The sequence below is a fragment of the Olea europaea genome, unplaced genomic scaffold (genome assembly GCF_002742605.1).
Source record: "Olea europaea var. sylvestris unplaced genomic scaffold, O_europaea_v1 scaffold2238, whole genome shotgun sequence".
In the NCBI taxonomy this organism is placed as follows: Eukaryota; Viridiplantae; Streptophyta; class Magnoliopsida; order Lamiales; family Oleaceae; genus Olea; species Olea europaea.
The window spans coordinates 51,876-73,578 of NW_019240420.1; the positions used below are offsets into that span (position 1 = coordinate 51,876).

At 38.6% G+C, this 21,703-nt stretch overlaps 2 protein-coding genes across 2 annotated transcripts; both read right to left on the minus strand.

Annotated features, from left to right (window-relative positions):
- Window positions 1–15,468: 15,468 nt before the first annotated feature.
- Window positions 15,469–18,997, minus strand: LOC111380978. The gene is made up of 3 exons (XM_023004661.1): window positions 18,516–18,997; window positions 16,619–16,642; window positions 15,469–15,845 (listed from the first exon to the last, which is right to left on the minus strand). The coding sequence occupies exons 1-3, from the start codon at window positions 18,706–18,708 to the stop codon at window positions 15,544–15,546; spliced, it is 519 nt and encodes a 172-aa protein (XP_022860429.1). The 5' UTR covers window positions 18,709–18,997; the 3' UTR covers window positions 15,469–15,543.
- A 1,231-nt stretch (window positions 18,998–20,228) lies between these two features.
- On the minus strand, window positions 20,229–21,574 carry LOC111380975 (temperature-induced lipocalin-1-like). The gene is made up of 2 exons (XM_023004657.1): window positions 21,137–21,574; window positions 20,229–20,584 (listed from the first exon to the last, which is right to left on the minus strand). Exons 1-2 carry the CDS (start codon window positions 21,506–21,508, stop codon window positions 20,399–20,401), a joined length of 558 nt encoding a protein of 185 aa, XP_022860425.1. The 5' UTR covers window positions 21,509–21,574; the 3' UTR covers window positions 20,229–20,398.
- Window positions 21,575–21,703: the final 129 nt, after the last annotated feature.

Sequence of the window (21,703 nt, forward strand, 5' to 3'; positions counted from 1 at the left end):
CAGCTCCGGGAATGAAGTCAATCTAATGTTCAATGCCTCGAATAGGTGACAATCCACTTGATACATCCTCCGAAAATATATCGTTGAATTCCTGTAACAAAGACTTAACCAAACTAGGGAAGGGTGGATTAGTTTCCTCAAAATTGAGGAGTGATTCCTTATAAACGAACAAGATCATCTCTTTTCTCTCAACTACCGCCCTCCTCAAATCACTCTCCTTTGCAAAGAAATTCACTCGTGTTTTCTCTCTTCTCTCGGGGCACTCTCTTTCTTTTCTCTCTTGTGATTGCTCTCTCTTTTTCTCTCGAATGGCTATCTCAACATTTTTTCTCTTTTTCTCCAACTCATTATTTGCTCTCATTTTTTCTAACTCTTTTGCTCTCCACATTTCTCAATTTTAATTTGTCTTCATAGACTTGCGCCGGTGTTAATGGCACAAGAGTAATAGTCTTTCCATTCTTAATGAAACTATATCAATTTTTGTACCCATCATGCATAGCCTTCCTATTGTATTGCCATGATCATCCCAATAAAATATGTGCCGCTTGCATTGGCACCACATTACACACTAACTCGTCCTTATACCTCCCAATTGACAAATTAAGTAACACCCTTCGATTCACCCTCACCTCACCACTATCATTCAACCATTGCAATTTATTAGGTCTCGGGTATCTCAACAATGTTAAACCTAATTTTTCTACAAGAGATACTCTAGCTATATTAGTGCAACTACCACCATCAATTATAACACTACATATCGTATTGTTGACGTGGCATCGAGTGTGGAAAATGTTCTCCTGTTGCAACTCCAAGTCATCTGCTTTGATGTGAGTAGTGAGAGCTCGCCTTGTGACTAGTAGATGCCCAACCGGCCCTTCAACTTTTTTTCTTCATTAACACCCTCCGACGCCGGTATGTCATCAAACTCGTCATCACTATCGCTCACAATCTCTCCATTATCCCGCAACACCATCGCCCGTTTGTTTGGGCATTGAGAAGCAATATGCTCCATTCCCAAACACCTAAAACATTTGATGTCCCAATTGCGCAACGGTTGTGCCTCCGATTTTGATATTGTTTTGCTAGCATTTTCATCCTTGTCCTTTTGCCAATCATTTTTAACTCTAGGTGCAACCCCATTTTTGTTGTTATCATCCCACTTCGATTTCCATGTTGGATTAGGAGTCGAAATACCTAACGGCTGCCTAGACGTCCCCTTCCTCTTTAATTGCCTCTCGACCTTCATTGCCACATGTAACATGTCCTCGATTTCCACATAGTGTTGTAACTCTACAACGTTTGCAATATCCCGATTTAACCCATTCAAGAACCGTGCCATGGTAGCTTCCCAATCTTCCTCCACATTAGCCTGAATCATAAGAATTTCCATCTCCTTGTGATAATCCTCTATGCTTTTCGATCCTTGGTACAAACCTTGCAATTTTTGATGGATTTCCCTATAATAGTGACTCAGAACAAACCTCCTCCTCATCAACATCTTCAACTCATCCCAAGTGCTAATTGGCCTTTCCCGACCCCTACGCCGTGATGTAAGTACTTGATCCCACCAAGATATAGCATAATCCACAAATTCAAGCACCGCCAATTTTACCTTTTTCTCCTCTGAATAATTATAGCACTCAAAAATCATCTCATCCTTCCTTTTCCACTCTAAATATGCTTCCGGATCGCTTCTCCCCTTTAATTGCGGAATAGTCATTTTAATACTCCCCAAATTTCCATCTACTTCATCTCCTAAGTTATTCCTACCCCGGCTTTCCATCCTATCGCCCCCATGCCTTGCTGGACCCATATCAATGTCATTTTCATCAAAATCATCCTCATCACTACGATACTCATCCTGCCTTCCTCTCCTAGACTCACGCCTACCCGGCCCCCTAGCATTAGACATCTCCACTTGTCCCCGGCTAAGATTAGCAATTGTAGTACCCATTTGCACCATCCATTCCCCTTGCCTATCCACCTTTTCCCTAACATCACCAAGTACCTTTTCAAACCTCCTTATCATGTCCTCCGATGCATTGTTGTCATTACCGTTTCGATTTGAATTAGAACCTTCTCTTTCCGTCATCATATCACACAATTTTTTTATGCCTCACAAAGATTTCACTCAGAAAACACTGACTATGGCTTTTTCCCTCTATTAAACTTACCACTAGGCCTTTTACCACTCAAAGTCTCCCTCCAAGCACTTCAAAGAACCAAGTGAACTAAATCAATTGTTTTACCTGGAATTCAAACAAATCGAATATTAATCGAAGACCACGAGACTCAAAGGACTTGTATAAGTGGAATAGATGAATATTTTGACACGAATATGTGAACAGACTCAAAAGAAGATTGGAAGAATCGAACCCAATTGAATATCCCAAAATCAAACACAATGTAGGAATTATTATTGGTAGAAAAACAAAATCAATCAATAATAATATCATTTTTTTCTCCTTTTTTTGTATTCTTTTTTTTTTACTCCTTGATGAAAGAAGATGAGTAAACTACCAACAACTCAACGAAATGACGAAAAGAAAACAAGAAAGAAGAAGAACTAAGAAAGAACAATTAACGACCCAAACAAATAAAGAAAAGATATAACCTTCAATTAATTTGGAGCCAAAGTTCTGATACCAACTAATGCGAACCCCGTAGCAACGTTGAATACGAAACCCACAACGAGATTGACGAACCCAAGAAAGCCAAATTAATCCAAGAATTTAGGATTAACCCAAAAGAAAGTCGAACCAAAAAACCCAACAAGAACGACGCTTGAAAGACCCCTTAATCACGTAATCCAAGAATTATATCCAGTTGCTTTGAACGCCACAAGTTAACACTTGATAAGTTCGAAGTTGTTCAATGAAGAACGATGAAAAGAAGACAATATGCCTCACTTTAATTCAATATCAATAATGCCAAAAGTTTTTAACAATTGAATGAAAACTCCTATTTATACTAAACCTAAAAACTAGGTACAAATCGTGCAAAAGTCGATCATAATCCCCAAAATATGGAAAAGAATCAAAAACAAACAAAATATGAAAAATTGCCAAAATTAAAAAATTCGCCAAATTTTTGGGCCATTCGGCCGCATGGTTCAACCAAAAATCCATCTTGAGTTTCGGTATGCCTCCATGCAGTCACATGGTGTTTTAGCTGTGTGGTCGCACAGGTTTGTTTTCAGCCTCCGATTTTGTCACTTGATAACGAATTGATCCAAGTTGATTCGGCCTTCGATCCGAATATGAAAGTTGCTCCATTTTGAGTCCCAAACATGGTTCTATTAATGGTTTCTTGAACGAGCAATCTGATCGCTTGTTTCACTTGCTTTGCCCTTGATCGCGTCATTGGTCCGCCATCGACTATCAATGGGTCTCGTCTCGCACTTGCCTTCGTCGGGCTCGACTCCTAGATCATATCAAAGCACTTAGGCGAGGCGTCTCTGTTATCCAAACCTAAACCATAGGAATCACTACTGCTATACTTGGCGGTATCAAGCGAGGCAGTCAGCGCAATCATAGTTAGAAAAGAAGATGACCATCAATTACAGGTATACTAGGTCAGCAAAGCACTACTCACGGTAGAAACCCACTACCCGGACATGGAAAAATTGGCACTTGTCCTCATCACGGTATCAAGAAAACTGAGGCCATACTTCCAGGCCCACTCAATCGAAGTTCTCACCAACTTCCCATTAAAGCAGGTACTACAGAGAACGGAAGCTTCGGGCCGCCTGCTAAATGGGCAATTGAACTCAGTGAGTTCAACCTATTGTTTCGACATGCCATCAAGGTATAAGCCCTTACAGATTTTGTGGCTAAATTTTCCATAGCGCCAGAAATGGAGGCGGCAATGGAACCAGCCAAGTCCCCAACATGGAACTTGTTCGTAGATGGATCCTCAGGAAAAACTGGCTCTGGAGCTGGGATCGTCTTGGAAAGCCCGGAAGGCCACAATCTAAATTGCGCAATAAGATTCGGCTTTAAAGCCTCAAACAACACTGTCAAATATGAGGTCCTTCTAGTACGCCTTAGACTCACAAAAGAGATGCAGGTCAGAAGGCTCCTGGCAATCAGCGACTCTCAACTTGTAGTGGGTCAGGTCAACGAGAACTTCGTCGCCAAAGACAATAGCATGGCTATATATTTAAAATTGGTCCTGGACCTAATCCCGCATTTCGAGATGTTTGAATTGATCCAAGTTCCATACCTCAAGAACACTTACGTAGATGTCCTGTCAAAATTAGCCAGCAGCAAAGACTCAAAGCTGCTCAAGATTGTCCCCATCGAACGCTTGTCAAAGCCCTCCATCTCCGGAGGAGAAGAGTTGTTATGGATAGAAAGTATCCCCGTATGGATGCAACCCATCATGGCCTATCTTAAGGATCAATCACTACCAGCTTCAAGAAGCGAAGGCGAGGAAGTTAAGAAGGAGAGTCGCGCACTTCGTCCTACAAGAGGATGTCCTCTACAAAAGAGGCTTTGCCTCACCACTTCTCCAATGTGTAGGAGGGGAAGAAGCCACGTATATACTTAGGGAAATCCATGAAGGGATCTGTAGAAATCACTCCGGAGGAATGGCTCTGGCACACAAAGTGCTCCGACAAGGCTACTTCTGGCCAACCCCGAAAAGGGATGCTTGCCAATTCGTTCAAAAATGTGATAAGTGTCAGCGCTTCTCAAACATTCAAAGACAGCCTTCCCAAAGCCTCTCCGTTGTCATTAGTCCATGGCCATTTGCCAAATGGGACATCGACTTTATTGGTCCACTCCCAAAAGGAAGAGGAAGCGCGACTTTTTCTATCGTCGCCATTGACTACTTCACCAAGTGGGTCGAGGCTGATCCTCTTGCCAAGATCACCGAGGTGAATACTACAAAGTTTGTCTGGAAGAACATCATTTTTAGGTTCGACATTCCCACACCTTGGTATCTGACAACGGAAGACAGTTCGACAACAAGAAGATGAGAGACTTATGCAATGAACTGGGGATAAAGAAGGATTTCTCGACGCCTCATCACCCCCAAGCAAATGGACAAGTTGAGACAGGGAACAAAACCATCAATCATACCTTGAAAAGGAAGCTTGACACCTCGAAGGGGACGTGGGTCGATGAGCTTCCCCACATCCTCTGGGCCATCCGCACAACAAGCCGAACCGCTACAGGGGAGACACCCTTTTCGATGACCTACGAAGCCGAAGCCATGAGCCCTGTCGAGGTAGGAGTCCCATCGCACCGTCGGATACACTTCAATGAGATCGGTAACGACGAAGCCCGAATGAACGAACTCCAACTCCTTGAAGAAAGGGGGATACTTCCCAAGTGAAACTGGCCAAGTATCAAAGGAAGATGACCCGCTATTACAACTCCAAAGTCAAAAATCGAACTCTTCGGCTGAGGAACCTCATCCTTAGAAGGGTCTTCCAATCGTCAAAGCCAACTGGGGTCGGAATGTTTGGACCAAATTGGGAGGTCCTTATCGTATCTGTAACGAGTCCCGACCTGGTACTTTTGAAATCGAAGATATGACAGGGAGAGTACTGCCTCATCAATGGAGCATCGAACACTTGAGAAAGTACTATCAATGATGAACATATGTTCCAATCTGATCTCGATGCTGTCTAATATGTGTGTCACGATCCGATCTCATTTGAACTCCCTTACCTTGCTAAGTGCTAAAAATTGCCTTAGCGATGGATGATAACCTCTAAGTAATGGTACTTCAATTCTTTATGTCTAATCGGTTAATGAGTTGTTGCCTCGGTTATGTAATATGTTATTGTTCCGATCTCCTGTTATCGACTAGTTATCGGTAAATGGTGCTTATTGTTTGCTTAAGTGTTTGTCATTCATATACTCAAGTATAAACAGCTCAACACAATGAAAAGGCAGAAGCAACAATATTTAAACAAAAAATTTTCATTTCATTCATTTGAAATTGAATTACAAAAGAGGCCGAAGCCATTACATGAATGACCCTATTCCACCAGGGCATCATCCACACCAGCCTCCGCCTTGTCCCTCTCCGAGACCTCTTGAGCCTCCTCGACAAACCTGTCCGGCCGGCCTCCAGAAGGCCCACCGAACTCTACCTCCAAGGAGGATATGTCCAGAGGAGGGTGGACATCTTTTAGCTGACCCAACAGTCCTTGGGAACTCCAAGAGGCCCAGTAATTGGCAAAGTCATCGTACAGGGGGTGCTCCTCGAAATGGTCGATAAAGTTCTACACCGCAATCTCCCCTGTCGACTTCATCTCCCCCTTCAGGGAGGCAATCTCCTCAGCCTGGGCCTCCGCCCTCTGCCTCAGCTCTATTTTTTCTTTATTGAAGGCCTCCAGAGCCTCCGTGGCGAGCTGGTGGTGCTTATTGGCATGATCCACTCTTCTGGTCATTACAGTCACCTCGCACTCCATTTCATAGAGCTCCTTCTTCAGCCGCTTTATCTCCTTCTTCGTAGCAGCCAGCTGGGCCTCGGCTTCCTTCCTTGCCTCCTCCTCCTTTGAGGCCTTAGCCTGGGCTTCCCGCACTGCGTCCCCATAATGCAATGCCTCCTCAAGACGCTTGGCGAGGTCCTCCCTCTTAGTATTGAAGTCTTTCACCAAGCCCTCAAGTTGGATGTTTGTGCTTAGGGCCCGAGCCACTCAGGCACTGTTGGCAGCGACAAGGTCTTCGATGGTGCAGGTGGTAGTGTGGTCTCTCCATTCCTCTGTCCAGTACTTGTTGTGGACCACCGCCACTGTCACCATCTCTAGAGGAAGAGCCTCCAGCACCTCTTTCACCGGGTCCTTCGAATTTGTGCCCAAGAAGTCCTCATCCTTCAAAGGACAGGCCCTCTTCCTCTTCGATTGCCCCGACACTTGGGCAATTGGAACAGCAACAACTGGGGCTGTAGCCGGGGCAGGAGAAGCCTCGGAGGGTTTAGGCGTCTTCTCAGAGATGGCCACCCCAGTAGGTATGGTGGTCTGCTTTAGGATCGGGGGCGGCCTCACCACTGTTGGGCGCTTCGAATGGCCAACGAACTTCTTGCCCTTCAGCAGCAAATTGGTCTCTAGGTCCTCCGCCACCTCCTCCTTCGTCAGAGCCTGGAGCCTCTTACTGGTATCCACTAGATCCTCTATCTGCTTCTTGTATGCAGAGAAAGAGGTCTTCAAGGCTCTCGCCTCGGCCATCATCTTCTGGATGGTCTTGAAGTCTAGCCTAAAAGGCATCTTCTTGTTAAAGTTATCTGCAAAGAAAAAGGCAAATTATTACAAGTGTAAAGGGTTCGGAAAACTACTAGAGTATTCACTTAGGGAATTTTACCTTGAGAAGCCATTAGATCGTGCGTCACGAAGTGAATGTTCTTTCTAATCAGCTGGTGGTATGACCTCTTCATCGGAGGCAGCTGATAGATGATGCAGATGATACCAAAGTCGTTAGTGGATATCTCACACCAAGGAAGAGTACTTGCAAAAAGCAAACAAATATCAATAAGGATCTGAACCGAAGATGAATAAACATAAATGCAAAGCAACCAGTACTCACTAAGTGTAGAATACTTCGTGGGGATCGTAAGAGGCCCCAGGGGGTCCCCTACCATCGTGTTCCATCTCTCGACAGCCCAGCACTACGAGCTCTTCCACTCCTTAATGAAGCTCGGCAGATTGAGCACGAATAGAGTATGGGAACCTCTCGAGGTCAGGTAATACCAGCCCCTGGTTTTATCCCCCCAGCCGCTACCTTGGGGATGTAGAGGGTCTGGAAGACAGAAAAGGGCATCTCTACCCTAAGCGACGCCTCCTTCCACAACATCCAGGAGCCCACCATTTGGCTCTCAGGTTCAACTGGGTCGGAGCTAAACCATAAGACCCAAGCACTAGGTGAAAGAAATGATGAATCGGGAGCCTAAGGCCAGCCCTAAGAATTGCTTCACTAATTGCCACACACCCGAGCCTGGGGTAGCATGCCCTCTCATAGGGTTCAGGTAAGATCAGATTCATACTATCTGGAATCCTATACTCCGTCCTAAGTCTATCAAGGTCGGCACTTTTCAACTTAGAGGGGTAAACCAACGCCCCCAATGCATAGACATGTCTACTGGGCTATCAAGTCTCCTCCAGATATTTTCTCCCCCATTATCGCTTCGAAAATTTTGGAGGAGGTCGCCAAAATGGGCTCATCCATTTGTACTACTTCCAGCCCCCTCCCCGAGCTACCACTACCCTCAGAAGCCATTTTCTCATAAATGAAAAATGTCAAATACTTACTAAAACTCATGGAATGGGGGTTCCACAACCGGAAATGGCTAGGGCATGCTGTAGAGTCGCCGGAAAATGCTTGAATAACGTCGAAAAATACTTGAAGAACTCGGAAAATGTAAGGGTTTTTGAGAGCAAATGGAGTTTCCGATTTCGCAAAAGTGAAAAACTCCCCGAATGCTCAAGTCCGCCTTTTATAGGACATCCCAACTGATTTCCACCGTTGAATTCAAATACAATCAATCTGGGTCGTCACTTGCATCATCAATCTAGGTCGTTGAAATGAAACGTCAGATTTGATCTACGCCCAGGATCTAGCTGTGGCCTTCACGCTCACGTAGAACGCGTCGCTTGATCACCATCAGCTGTCTACAATAAGTAGTCGCAGCAGCCTTTTTTGTGAATGGGCATCGCACGCAACTGTCGCTTTGAAAATATGCAACAGTTGTCAAATCATTTAACGTCAAAAATGTTCATCTCAGATCAAGCAGATGAGCCCCTTACTCAACTTTACAAAGCTTATGCGCACTTGATGTGAAGTCCCCTGTGGGTCATCACCTCGGTAGCTGCGTTCCCTCTTCAGCTTTACAAAGCCTTAGTCATCTCCCAACGCGTCGTCTCCTATAGGTCAGCGCACCAGTAACAGATGGGCTCCACACAGCTTTACAAAGCTTATGCGTACCTGACGCGAAGTCCTCTGTGAGTCATCACCTCAGTAGCTACGTTCCCTCTTCAGTTTTACAAAGCCTTAGCCATCTCTCAACGCGTCGTCCCCTGTAGATCAGCACACCGGTGAAAGATGGGCTCCACATAGCTTTACAAAGTTTATGCGCACCTGACGTGAAGTCCCATGTAGGTCATCGTCTCGGTAGCTGCGTTCCCTCTTCAACTTTACAAAGTATTAGCCATCTCCCGACGCGTCGTCCCCTGTAGGTAAGCGCACCAGTGACAGATGGGCTCCACACAACTTTACAAAGCTTATGCGCACCTGACGTGAAGTCCCCTGTGGGTCATCGCCTCGGTAGCTGCATTCCTTCTTCAGGTTTACAAAGTCTTAGCGATCTCCCAACGCGTTGTCCCCTGTGGGTCAGTACACCAGTGACAGATGAGCTCCACACAGCTTTACAAAGCTTATACACACCTGACGTGAAGTCCCCTGTGGGTCATCACCTCAGTAACTGCATCCCTCTTAAGCTTTACAAACCTTTAGCCATTTCCCAATGCGTCGTCCCTATAAGTCAATGCACCGGTGGCAGATTAGCCTCTCAGGTTTACAAAGATTATACGCACCTAACGCGGAGTCCCCTGTGGGTCATCGCCTCGGTAGCTGCATTCCCTCCTAAACTTTACAAAGCTTTAGCCGTCTCCGAACGCACCGTCCTGTTGACCAGTACATCAGTTACAGATAAGTTCCTTAGGCAGAAATGAAGCTTTAGCGCGCATGTTGGAGATATGTCCCAACCTCCATCTCTTCGGTGAACTCAGATAACCATCCCACAAGCTCTCACAAACCGCGGTTCCTATCCTGAGGCAGTCATACCCGATCGGAAAAACAAGTCCACCCATGATATAGATAGTCATGCCTAAACTTGGGGGGACCACTATTACGCCCCCTATCTGAACTACTTCGAAAAGTCTTCTACTGTGTCGAACGAGGTGTCCAACATCCATCCGAAGTGGTTCCGAAGTGACTCCATCACTAATGTTGGCGAGCCGCTAATGCACTGCGAGGCACAAACAATTCTACTGAACCAGTCGAAGCGTTCTTGCCTCTGACCCCCGAAGTGCAATTCACTCTGGCGATCTCTATCAGAGGATCCGCCACCAATTTCAGAAAGAGATTTGTATCAAGATCCTTTCTTCCTCCAAAGTTTAATTGATTTGAAGTCTCCATAGGCCTAGTTGATGTGATATATCAACTTTATGTTAACTCAACTCGAGAGAAGTTATTACCCGTCCACTCTATAGACGCGGCTGATGGACGCCTATGAGTAGAATCTCACACCGTCAGATGCATGCACGTGTCCCACATCTAACGGTTCTCCCCAACTATAAATACCCAAGGTTTGACAAGAGGTAAAGGTAATGAAATTCATACAACTTAGCTCTCCATAACAAGCAAATATACATTCTCCTCCCCACCCTTTTTGCACAACCTTGGTACTATTTTGATCACCAGAAGCTAACTTGACCGTTGGAGTGTATGCGACCGTCACCACTCCCGCTAATTCCGGCCGTGTGCATCTGACCGTGCGTTGACTGTGCACAGAGAGGATTACATGGAGTAGCTATCGGTTGGCCACGCGGAGAGTCCAATTCGCGAGGTCAGCAGAGTGTTTTGGTTTTTAGTATTTCATTATTGTTGCATGAATGAATTAATTGGATGAGATCATTCATTTTACAGTTAAAAATCAAATTTGTTAAAACATGCTACTTGCATAATTTTTATATTTAACATAAAAAAAATTGAAAACATAACAAAATAGTAGACATTGCTCCACCTCAACACCTGCCCTTTATTGATTGCATTACCACATTTTTGAAATTTTTGAACTGTAAATCGAAGTATCTCAAATTTTTTTTAATTGATTTTTGGTTCTTCTGGTTAATTTCACTCCTGCCCATTTCTATCATGTATCTAACTTCTAATAAAAAGGGAAATGAAGGTCTACTATTCATACAATAGTAAATGAATCCAATTTTAATATGCATGATGTCATTTTTTTTTCATTTTAGTTATGTCAAATAAATGTTCTTCCACACATCATTTCACTAGCATTAAAAAAATAATTATGTCAAACAAATGTTCTTCCACACATCATACCACTAGCATTAAAAAATAAATAATAATTTTAGTAAATATAAACTGCCATGAGCAACCAAAAAAAACTCTTCGTATATGAGTTTTAAAAAATAAAAAATAAATTCTCCGCACAGTGTGGAGAGATGGCAAACCATGTGCGGAGTAAAAAAAGAAGAAAAACTCTCCGCATAGTATGAGAGATGGCAAACCATGTGCGAAGAGTTGGCAAACTCTCCATACTGTGTGAAGTAAAAAAAAAATCTCTTCGCACAGTGCGGAGAGATAGCTTATGGTGCGAATAGTCCGCACAATCTGTGCGGACACTGTCCTCACAAAGTGCGGAGTAAAAAAAAAAACTTCGCACAGTGCGAAGAGTTGGCAAACTCTCTATACAGTGCAAAGTTAAAAAAAAAAAAAAAACTCTATGCACAATGAATGTCCCGTCCGTTGTACGAATTTTACATTTATCGTATTTTTATTAGTGTATGAATTTTAGTTTTTTAGAAAGTTTTTGAAACAATATTTAGAAATATTTCCATGATATAAGAAAATAATTGCAAATTATTTTTACAATTGCATAACACTATTGTGTCATCTAAAAAAATATATACTTGTATATTTCATACTTGAATAAGAAATATATGAGATTATACAAATTATTTTGCCTGTATTCTTTGATAGTATTGATATGATTGAGTTGAATGTGAATATTATATTTCTAAATTTTGTGTAATTCAATATTAGAAAATTGAAGATTGAGCATCATATTCATATACATTTATATTTTGTGCTTCATATATATTTAATATTTATTTTATGCTTATGTTGAAAGAATAAAAATCTAGGAATTTTTTTAAAATTTGGTTTGGTAAGTGAATTTGGTTTGGTAAGTGAATGTATGGTATTCTGCATTCTCAGTATTTGTAAGTACAAAAATCGATATATAAAAATACAATAAGCTGCAATACAATAGACAGCATATACGGTAAGTTGCAAATACGGTAAGCAGCATTTATGATAAGTTACAAATACGATAAGGTGAAAATACGGTAAGTTGTTTGCAAATACAGTAGGCAATATATACGGTAAGGTGCAAATATAGTAAGTTATTTGCAAATACGGTAAGCTGCATATATGGATTTATAATTTGTTGTAAATGTATAAAATTTGTTTAATATTGAATTTCTTAAGTATTAAATGTTATAATTCAATATTGTTTCCTTTTTTATAATTGTATTTTCGAGAATTTAAAAAAAAAAGTGATTATGAAATTGTTAATTTTTAAATGTATTTTTTTGTTGAAAATAAAAATGATTTTTTTATGTTATTTGTAAAAAAAATATATATATTTTAATTTTATTAGCGTAATAAGAAGATTTATTATACATTTTTATTTTTTGCATTTTGTGAAGAATTTTGTTTATGATGATTGACAAATATTTTTCCACACATACATCATGCCAACAACATTAAAAAAAATTAGTATATATAAACTCCATGAGACAAAAAAAAAAAAGATCTCCGCGTATGAGCAAAAAAAAAAAAGACTCCACAAAGTGCGAAGAGATGACAAATTATCTCTCCGCACAGTGTAAAAAGAAAAACAAAAACTCTCAGAACTTTATCTGCAAGTTCGAAGAGGCATTTTCTCAAACAACTTTTGAGCAATGTATTGAACATTTTAATTCCTGACCTACAACCCGAAAGTATAATTTCATTGAAAATTGTATCCGCTTCTAATGTCCAAGAGTTGTTATCAAGCAAGTGTAAAATATTGAATTTGAGTGGTACCCTAGAGCCTCCATTTGTGAAAGAAATGTCATGGTACTGTCAATATTTCCTTCTTTGCATAACTCACATATTATTTCATTGTATGAATCACGAGAAAGCTCCTTTCAAATATCTTAAATATGATTTGCATGCTCAGAAATTGAACTGTGACTGGAATTTAAAGAAAACATAATTGATTTTGAGCCATGTTTTTTGACTCTGTTTCGTTGTATATATGAAAATTTTACAATCTTGAAATTTGACTTGTAATTAAGGAATTTGAAAATAACTCTTCGTACTGTGCGGAGAGTTTTTTCTCTCTGTACTGTGCGGAGAGCTGGTTTGTCATCTCTCCGCACTGTGCAGAGAGTTTTTTTTATTTCGCACTGTGCGAAGAGTTTGCCAACTCTCCACACATGGTTCAACTCTTTCCGCACTGTACGGAAATGTTTTTTTCTCTCCGCACATCGTTCGACTCTCTACGCACTGTGGGGAGAGTTTTTTCTCTCCGCACTGTGCGGAGAGTTTTGTCATGGTGCAGACCAACTCTCCGCACTGTGTGAAGAGATTAACTCTCTTCGCAGAGTGCGAAGAGTTTTTTTTTTTTTTTTTTTTTTTTTTGCTCTGAGGGTTGGTTTGTCATCTCTTCGCACTGTGCAGAAATGTTTTTTTCTTTACTGCGCGAAGAGTTTGCGAACTCTACACACTGTGCGGAAAGTTTTTTTTTATTTTACAATATTGAATTACACAAAATTTAGAAATATAATCTTCACATTCAATTCAATCATATTAACATTATCAAAGAATACAAGCAAAATGATTTTTATATTTCTTATTCAAGCATGAAATATACAAGCATATTTTTTCTGGATAACATACTCCTATGCAATTGTAAAAATAATTTACAATTATTTTCTTATATTATGGAAATATTTTTAGATAGTTTCAAAAACTTTTCAAAAAAACTAAAATTCATACACTAATAAAAATACGATAAATACAAAATTTGTGTAACGCACGTGATAGCGACTAGTATAATATAAAATTTAATTGTTGACCCAATTATATTGTATATAGAAATGAACATATATCAAGAAAGATTAGAAAAATGATGTCAACAATCACTATGTTAGCTATCACAACACAATAAAATCAGAAAATGAAATCTTAAAATAAGAAAGCATATAGAATATATAATATTTTCTAGATTATACATTCGGTTCTCTATTCTACTCCTTGGGATAATAAGGACCACAGCCGGGATAGATTCAGGACTAAGTTTGTTTGCATAAAATCCGACCAAGGAATTATAAGTTTGATACACGTATATTTGATATATAGGGCCATGTCAATTGTATCAAGATAATATTTATGTTTAATCATGTTTATTGTATCATCCCGTCATATTGAAAAAAATGTAACAATAATGAGTCTTGAATTTTCATCTTAAAAATTCAACAATATTAAGAGCAGCATTTGAAACTACATTACCGTAACAACATACATGGATATTTGGCTTTAATGTGCTTAGAAAAATGGTGGCCATACAAGAACATTAATGTTGAAATCTTACCTTTTATTTGAGTTTTAGATGAATCGAATGGCTTTTTTAAATGTTTTGAACTCTAATATCATATGAATTTTCTATCTCAAAAGATCATTTTTAGTAGAATAAGTAGTGTAAACATTCATATACTAATTAATATTTTTGTACATGAACGATGCAAAATTTTACTATTTATCTACTAAGAACTAACTACAATTATTTAGGAAAATTAAGATTTTTTATTTTTTTTCTTGCAATTGAGTTATAGAATATGTTAGGCTTGATATATGTTATGTTTGTATACGGCTATGTCAAGTTCATGCACAAAATATGTTCAAATCATATTGAATGAAAGAAGCCCCTATACGATGCAAATTTTCTAGATGATCATAACAAATCGAGCGACTCTGATTCACGTCTATGTTTACTATTAATAACCGAAATACTCCTTTAAAACACATTAAAAACAAAATAAATTAATTGATACCAAAATAAATAAATAATAAAACAAAAACAAAAAGGCAAAACAAAACTTCTCAAAAATGAATCTATATCAAAGATATTTACATCAGGACATGTTAATTTTTGATGAATTATAGGTTAAGATATGCCATGGAATAACGAACAAATTGCACAATTCTTCATAAAAATCATCAATCAATTGATTCTGGAATCAGAATGCCCAATTCGATGTAATGATATTGTGCATGTTCGATACGCAGTAGCAAATTATGTAGGACGTGTTGTGATATGAGTCTAACTTTCTTCTTGATTATTATTATTATTATTATTATTATGAATTCGCTTGATAAAACATGTACAAAGTTATCAACTTTTCGTTACTGATCACCCCCCAAAACAAACGAAAGAATTCAAACACACACAAATACTTGATCTGGCTAGATTTAATGGAACTCGGTTCTTGAAGGTAATGCTGAGAGGCCCCTGACACATTAGAAATTCTTAACACACTTAAAAGAAGGAATACTGATTAAAAAAAAAAAAGAATCCCATACACAGATCAAAAAACTGTTTGCAAAACTTTTGAATGATGTTTATCTATAGAAAAAAAGAGGGGGTGTCTACGACAGAAAATTTAGTAAAAAATTTTAAGTTTTGAGCATATATAGGTTTCATATAGAGCATCAGAAATTAAGTAGTTAGTTGTAACTATTCCCCTTCCCAACCGAGTTGTCGAGCTCTTTGTTCCCACAAAATAGTTACCTTTTTCTCCCTAGTGAGCAGTGCCACAGCTCGTTCTCTGGCTGCCTCACACGTTTCTGTGGCAGTATTGCATTTCTCGGCCTCCCTCTGGTATTGGGATGCCAGTCTTTTAGCCTCCCCAAATGTGATGTTCATTCGTTGGGAGTGCTCTTCGCTGACAGTTTCTTGCAGTTTGAGTTCTTCTGATAACAAGTCCACAAACTGCTTCTCCATCTCTTCCTTCAGATCAGGATCATCTTTTCCGCAATCTATTGCAATGAAAATTTAATACGCATCATGAATTCAGAACAAATGCAGAAAAACTCATCATAAGATGATACCTAAAGGATTAAAACGATGTACTCAAACTCATGCTCATGGATTCCTTGTAATATTTGTGTCCAGTATCTAAATCACCGAAAAGAATTCTAATTCCTACACGAAATCCCTCCCAAGCTGCACTTGCAACATCATGCAGGTAGGCGAATTTATCACAAAAGATTGAGCATCATTGTAAATTATCAATGTCTTATGGGCAAAAGATTTCTGAGTTCAGAACTGAAACGGGCTATTTTCTCTTGACAATGGCATCTAAACAATTATGATCCCAACCCAATGATGTAACCTGAGTCCATCATCAACTAGATTTTACCATTAATTGCTAGAGTGATCAATGCAATGAATTGAGGGTTTGTCTTTTTAATAACATTATTGATCAAATTTTATCTCCAGGCAATGAGTTAGGATACTCGAGACAAGAAAGAACAGAGATGACACCTTACAAGGCAGAATGACAAGTCCAGTTTGGTGCCAACTTCCAAATTTTGGAACCATTTTATAAATTGTAAGAATGAAAAAGCAACATAAGTTTATTTCCCAAGTTCATTCATGCCAGTTCTCAACCAACTGTAAATATTTTATATTGTCACAAATGAACATCAGAGTCCAATTTTTTTTTCCCATGCAGATCCCACCCCAGATTTCTCCCAGGATGAAAGGGGAAGGGTAAAAGGAAGTTCTTTTTATCGCATGGAATTCTTACCAGGGACAGAAAGATTAGCCAAACCTGCAAACAAAGAAAAAGGTCGAAAGTGTTAATGCAAATTAATTTTCTAGTCCCCAACAAGTCCGAACCAAATATAATGCATCTAGTAATCAAACAAGCAATCTGAAAACAAAAACATACAAGGTAGGATACTGAAAATGACCTCAAGGCTGCTAATACTAGCATTGTAGTATGAATCCCAGAAATCATTACAATGCTTACACTTTGTTGTTTTTTATTATTATTTTTTTTGGGCGCCAGCTAAAGGGAAATACTGCATAAAAAGATGTTCCATAGCTAAAAGTTCAATACTACATAGTCATTGAACAATTTCCCTTCTTTTGACAGTAAGGGGCTAACTTCCATACCAAAAGAAAATAAAATAATATATATATATATATATATATATATATATATATATATAGATACATACATACATACTATGCTGATCACGAGAAAATGAATGAGAGAAGACCCTCTCTAACTCGGCCAAATTGAATTAGCAGACGAGACTTTGCTTGGCCTTGCTTTTCGTTAATTGATATAAATGAGATTGTAAAAGTAGCCCATGGTATACATAAGGGAAAAGAGAGAGATGTTTAATGTAAGAGAATATTTCTCTCCAATGAATAGTTCATTTAGGCAAGTATAAAAAGTGCCTAATTGTATGCAAAACATCTAGCCAACTCAAAAAGATCCAAGTGGTTCGTTCTTTGTCATTAAACTCCAGTTTTTAACATTAAAATCAAGTTTTCGCAGAAAATGCATATCTTTAGTAATTCTCGAGTCATGGAAAGACTCAGTTCTGGTATACAATTAACTTTTTTTTAAATGGAGTTCATGATTGCCAATAATGAGATGTAAGTTTCCATTTATTGTAATTGTTCACAATACTTTACAAAGATAAGTCACAATCTATCTTCATTTCCCAAGGTCAATAAAGACACTTGGCAAGGCTTGCCAACCTTCTTTTAGTAAAATATAATAGGGGATACTTTACTACCAATGTGGCATGACTTATCAAGATAACCAAACCAAATAACTTACAACTGTGTGGTCCTCGTAAAATAATGTACACAAGCATTAATGAGAAAGTTAATTTGATTCCCAAACAATGCAAATGAGGATATGGTTTTCAAATTTCACTGACTACTTTGCATATTAATCACTTTAGTATCAAAGAATCCACTAATTATATAGACCATATAACTAGATAGGATATCTTCATTCTTCTTAGTTTCTTTTATTGTTCACACCCTGAATTCACTGAGATTTGCAACAATAGCGCATCATATTCATGGAAATTTGTTAAAATAATATGTCTGTACAAGGAACTAAGAAGAATAAATAGTTTTTTTTTTTTTTTTTAAAACAATTTATAAAAATTTTTCTTCCTTCCCAATTTTATGCAGAATGTAGCCAGCACACTTGTCTAATTTGTTCCTTTTAAAATCAAGCGAATTACTCCCTCAAAAGAAACTCTAGTACAAAATGAATCAAGTTCATTCCACATCAAGAACTTATCTTCTAAATGAAGCATTAGCTTGGGAAAAGCACTCTTACACACCCGAGACAAATAAAGTCAATGCCACTGGTTTAATAAGCAGCATGTAATTATCGTGTCCAACAAATGAGTGAAAATAATATTCACCTTCCCATGTATTATTTGACTGGTCAAGAAAAGAGAAGAGACCAGTGCACGGATCGAATTCTTCCGAATCAATAAAGAAATGATGACCTAAAATAGCATAAAAACTTAAACTACCCAACAATGCCTTTTAAATTCAATGGAAAACTACAAATTATATCATAATCACCAAAATCACGAGAACCCAGATGCCAAATTCATTGATAAAGCCTATTTACGATCAGAGAAGAGTCCAAAAGCACATACCAGGGGCAATCTGAAGAAGGGATTGAGGAGATGGACAATCGCAGATGCAAGGAGTACAAGAAGCCGAAACGCCTTCCAATGCCAGACTCTTCTTGAATTTCCAATAAAAAGCAGGCCCAGATACACAAAGTGCAGACACCATCGCAAATATCAGCAAACAACATCTCAAGCAAGCTCCAGATCTCCTGCCCATCTCTCTCTCAGTGTGTGTGAAAGGAAGAATAGCGGCCGTATTGGAATGGGATCTAAGAGTGTAGCATTAAACGGGGCTTTTTAGGATTTATATGCTGTAAATAATTACGATACGCGTTGAGAGAGTTGGAAGAACAGTCGGTGGGTCAATTGACCCTGAGTTGCATGGCCATTTCTTTGTGTGGGTGCAGTGGTACTATATTTACGTCTTAACAAGACATGAACGAAGAGCATGTTCGCCAAAACAATTGCCTTTTTTTAAGTTGAAATCTCATAAATTCATAAACTCAACTTATAAGTTATTTTTTAGCTTATCTATCTTATAAGCTAGGTTTATGGATATTGGTGTGTACGAAAATATGTATTTTGATACTAACAAATAAATAAACTGTTGTGTATGTGACTCATATAGAATGGAACACAGGTCCTGGATCAAATGGACTGATGTCGGCGCGGAGCGAAGCTCATCGAATAGAACAGAGTGGAGCGACGGCATCGAGTACAGGGGTATTTTCTGTACGGATCTTAAAGTCTTATATGGGCCCAAGCTATGGTTAATATAAATAATATGTTGTAACTCTATTTTTCACTACTAAATAAAGAAATCTCCATTTCACTCTCGTGGACGTAGGCACACCGTCGAACCACGTATACTCTTGTCTTGATTATCTTTTTTCATCTCTTTAATATTGTACATAAAATCCAATATAAACATATAGAGAAACCAAAGACGGATGAAATTTATTCTATCCTCTGTGCTAAGGGCAAAACAAAAGAATGTCTATGGCGATACCATAATGGGTTCAAAGGTGGGCCCACATTGTGCATTCTTGACAAATTGTGGTTCGAATGAGGTCACATACGTGAGAAATGAATTGGGAGAAGGGCTATTGCAAAAAATTTGAGCAGGCTGCAATTTGAAGAAGGAAGTTCATTCAAGAATTTTGATGCAATTTGTGCAAAGCTTGAATCGAACATTTGGAACTCGTATCTCATGGTGACAACTAATGATGAAGTTTATATTCAATATGCATAATATTAATGAAGTTAAAATTCGTTCTATTTATTGAAGCCAATGTCACTTATTGTGAAAGGGACATAAAAATATTTATTATGAAACAAGGGAAGGAAAAATACCTAGATACGTGCCATTAATAAGAACTAAAACAAAGTCAATGTCCCTTATTGAGGTACAACCTAATCAACAACAAAATAAAATGTTTTGGTCATCAAACATATCCACCTTTGAGATTAGTACTAAAAAGGAGATATTCTGGGGGACATTTATATACCAGGAAAATTCTACTTGTACATAATTATTGCACATTCCATAATGTGATGTGGAATCATTCGATTGTTGATGTGCAAGTATGAGATTTGAATTAAATGTTAGATTCAATGTCACGTGTAATTATGAACATCATTATGTAGACAATTATGTACATGTAGCACTTCCCATAATACCATAGTCCCTTAAAATCCTTTTAAGGAATTAAAAATAAAAATAAAAAATGATGACGATAACCCAAGGAGAATTGAAAATTCCCATTCAGACTTCTCATTGATAATCCAAAACACACTGAAAATTACATAATTTACAAAGATCAAAGGGCAAATACAACCAAACAAGACTAGTCGATATAACAAACTGCACTTTTATTTCCGTTATTTTCACACATTTTATATTTAAATCACTTCCCGAAAATGGACTTAATCCACCAAAACCCTTTGGTGTCGGCTGGGGCATCTTCACTCTTCGGTGGAGGATCAGACTGTGGTGTTTTGTGGAGTTTCTCCACATCATATCCTTCATCTTTAGCCTTCTGTACAAGCATGTAGTGTATCTCCTCGTCAAGTTGGGGCTGCCTGCACAGGATCTGAAGCAAATACACACAATAATTTTTTGGAACACATTAATTCATTTGTAACAATTCTTACTTCATTTATGTTCTCTCACATTTGATACATACATTACTTAAATAAGTTGTTATGATTCTTACTTCAATATGTCATATAAATGAGTAGTGAATAGTTGAGTAGTAGTTTTAGATCTGTGATGATAATTTTTCCCAAACAAGCACATAATTTTATTGTTCAGACTTGAGAGTTTCTTCTGTTCAAATATTGTGTTCATCCAACTTACTAAACATCAAGCATGCCTGGCGAAGCCTAAAGAGTTTTCTCACACAAATTTACTTATAAGCAACAAGAATGAGTTCCAAAATACACTTTAACATTAAAGACAACTCTAATAGCTATCTTTATCCTCAAATAACTATAGTTCTTTTCTTAAGCTCAGCCAAACAGGCTCTAAAACCATCCAGAATTATTAATATGAAAAACATAAAAACAAATCATCTAATTCGGGTAACCCTCAAAAAGCTAAAGATATATATGAAAGGAACAAAAGAGAGAGGAGAAAGACATACCCAAAGAGACGTCCTACTGGGCTCGCCAATCAAAACATACCGATAATCCTCATCAATATACAAAACCCAGTAATTCCCAGTGACAGGAATTATAGGCAAAAAAGGGGGCACATAGAATTTGACTTTGAGTTTCGCCTCGTCACTATTGGGATCAGACTTATATGCAGTGCCTTCAATGAACCCTCTTTTTCCGTCACTCCATGTCTCATTAAGAACATGTACAGTGCCATCAGGATTCAGGGTGTAAGTGGCTCTTGTATTTACACCATTTTTGGGCTGAAATCTCGATGGAAATGAAGCTATTTCGTACCATCTTCCCATGTATTTTTCTATGTCCAAACCCTTCACCACTTCCATCTCTTTCTTGGCCATTTCTTGAGATTATTCTTGCAATAAAATGAGAGAGATCTAGATAAGGTGAATCGGATTATTGGGTCATGAGATGTATATAAAGGTGTCGTGAGATTTTGGTGATATACGTGGACAGTTGATAGCCGTACAAGTGTACCATTAGAAGGATATTTAGAGATCGATAGTCGAGTCGTTTCTTGAATATGACCTCCAATA

Coding starts and splice junctions, on each gene's coding strand:
- LOC111380975 (XM_023004657.1), bottom strand. CDS start 21,508: ATGGCCAAGAAAGAGATGGAAGTGGTGAAGGGTTTGGACATAGAAAAA. Junction 20,585..21,136: donor CCAGTAGGACGTCTCTTTGG/GTATGTCTTTCT, acceptor TATTTGCTTCAG/ATCCTGTGCAGGCAGCCCCA.
- LOC111380978 (XM_023004661.1), bottom strand. CDS start 18,708: ATGGGCAGGAGATCTGGAGCTTGCTTGAGATGTTGTTTGCTGATATTT. Junction 16,643..18,515: donor CCTTCTTCAGATTGCCCCTG/GTATGTGCTTTT, acceptor CTTTGTTTGCAG/GTTTGGCTAATCTTTCTGTC. Junction 15,846..16,618: donor GGCTAATCTTTCTGTCCCTG/GTAAGAATTCCA, acceptor TCATTGCAATAG/ATTGCGGAAAAGATGATCCT.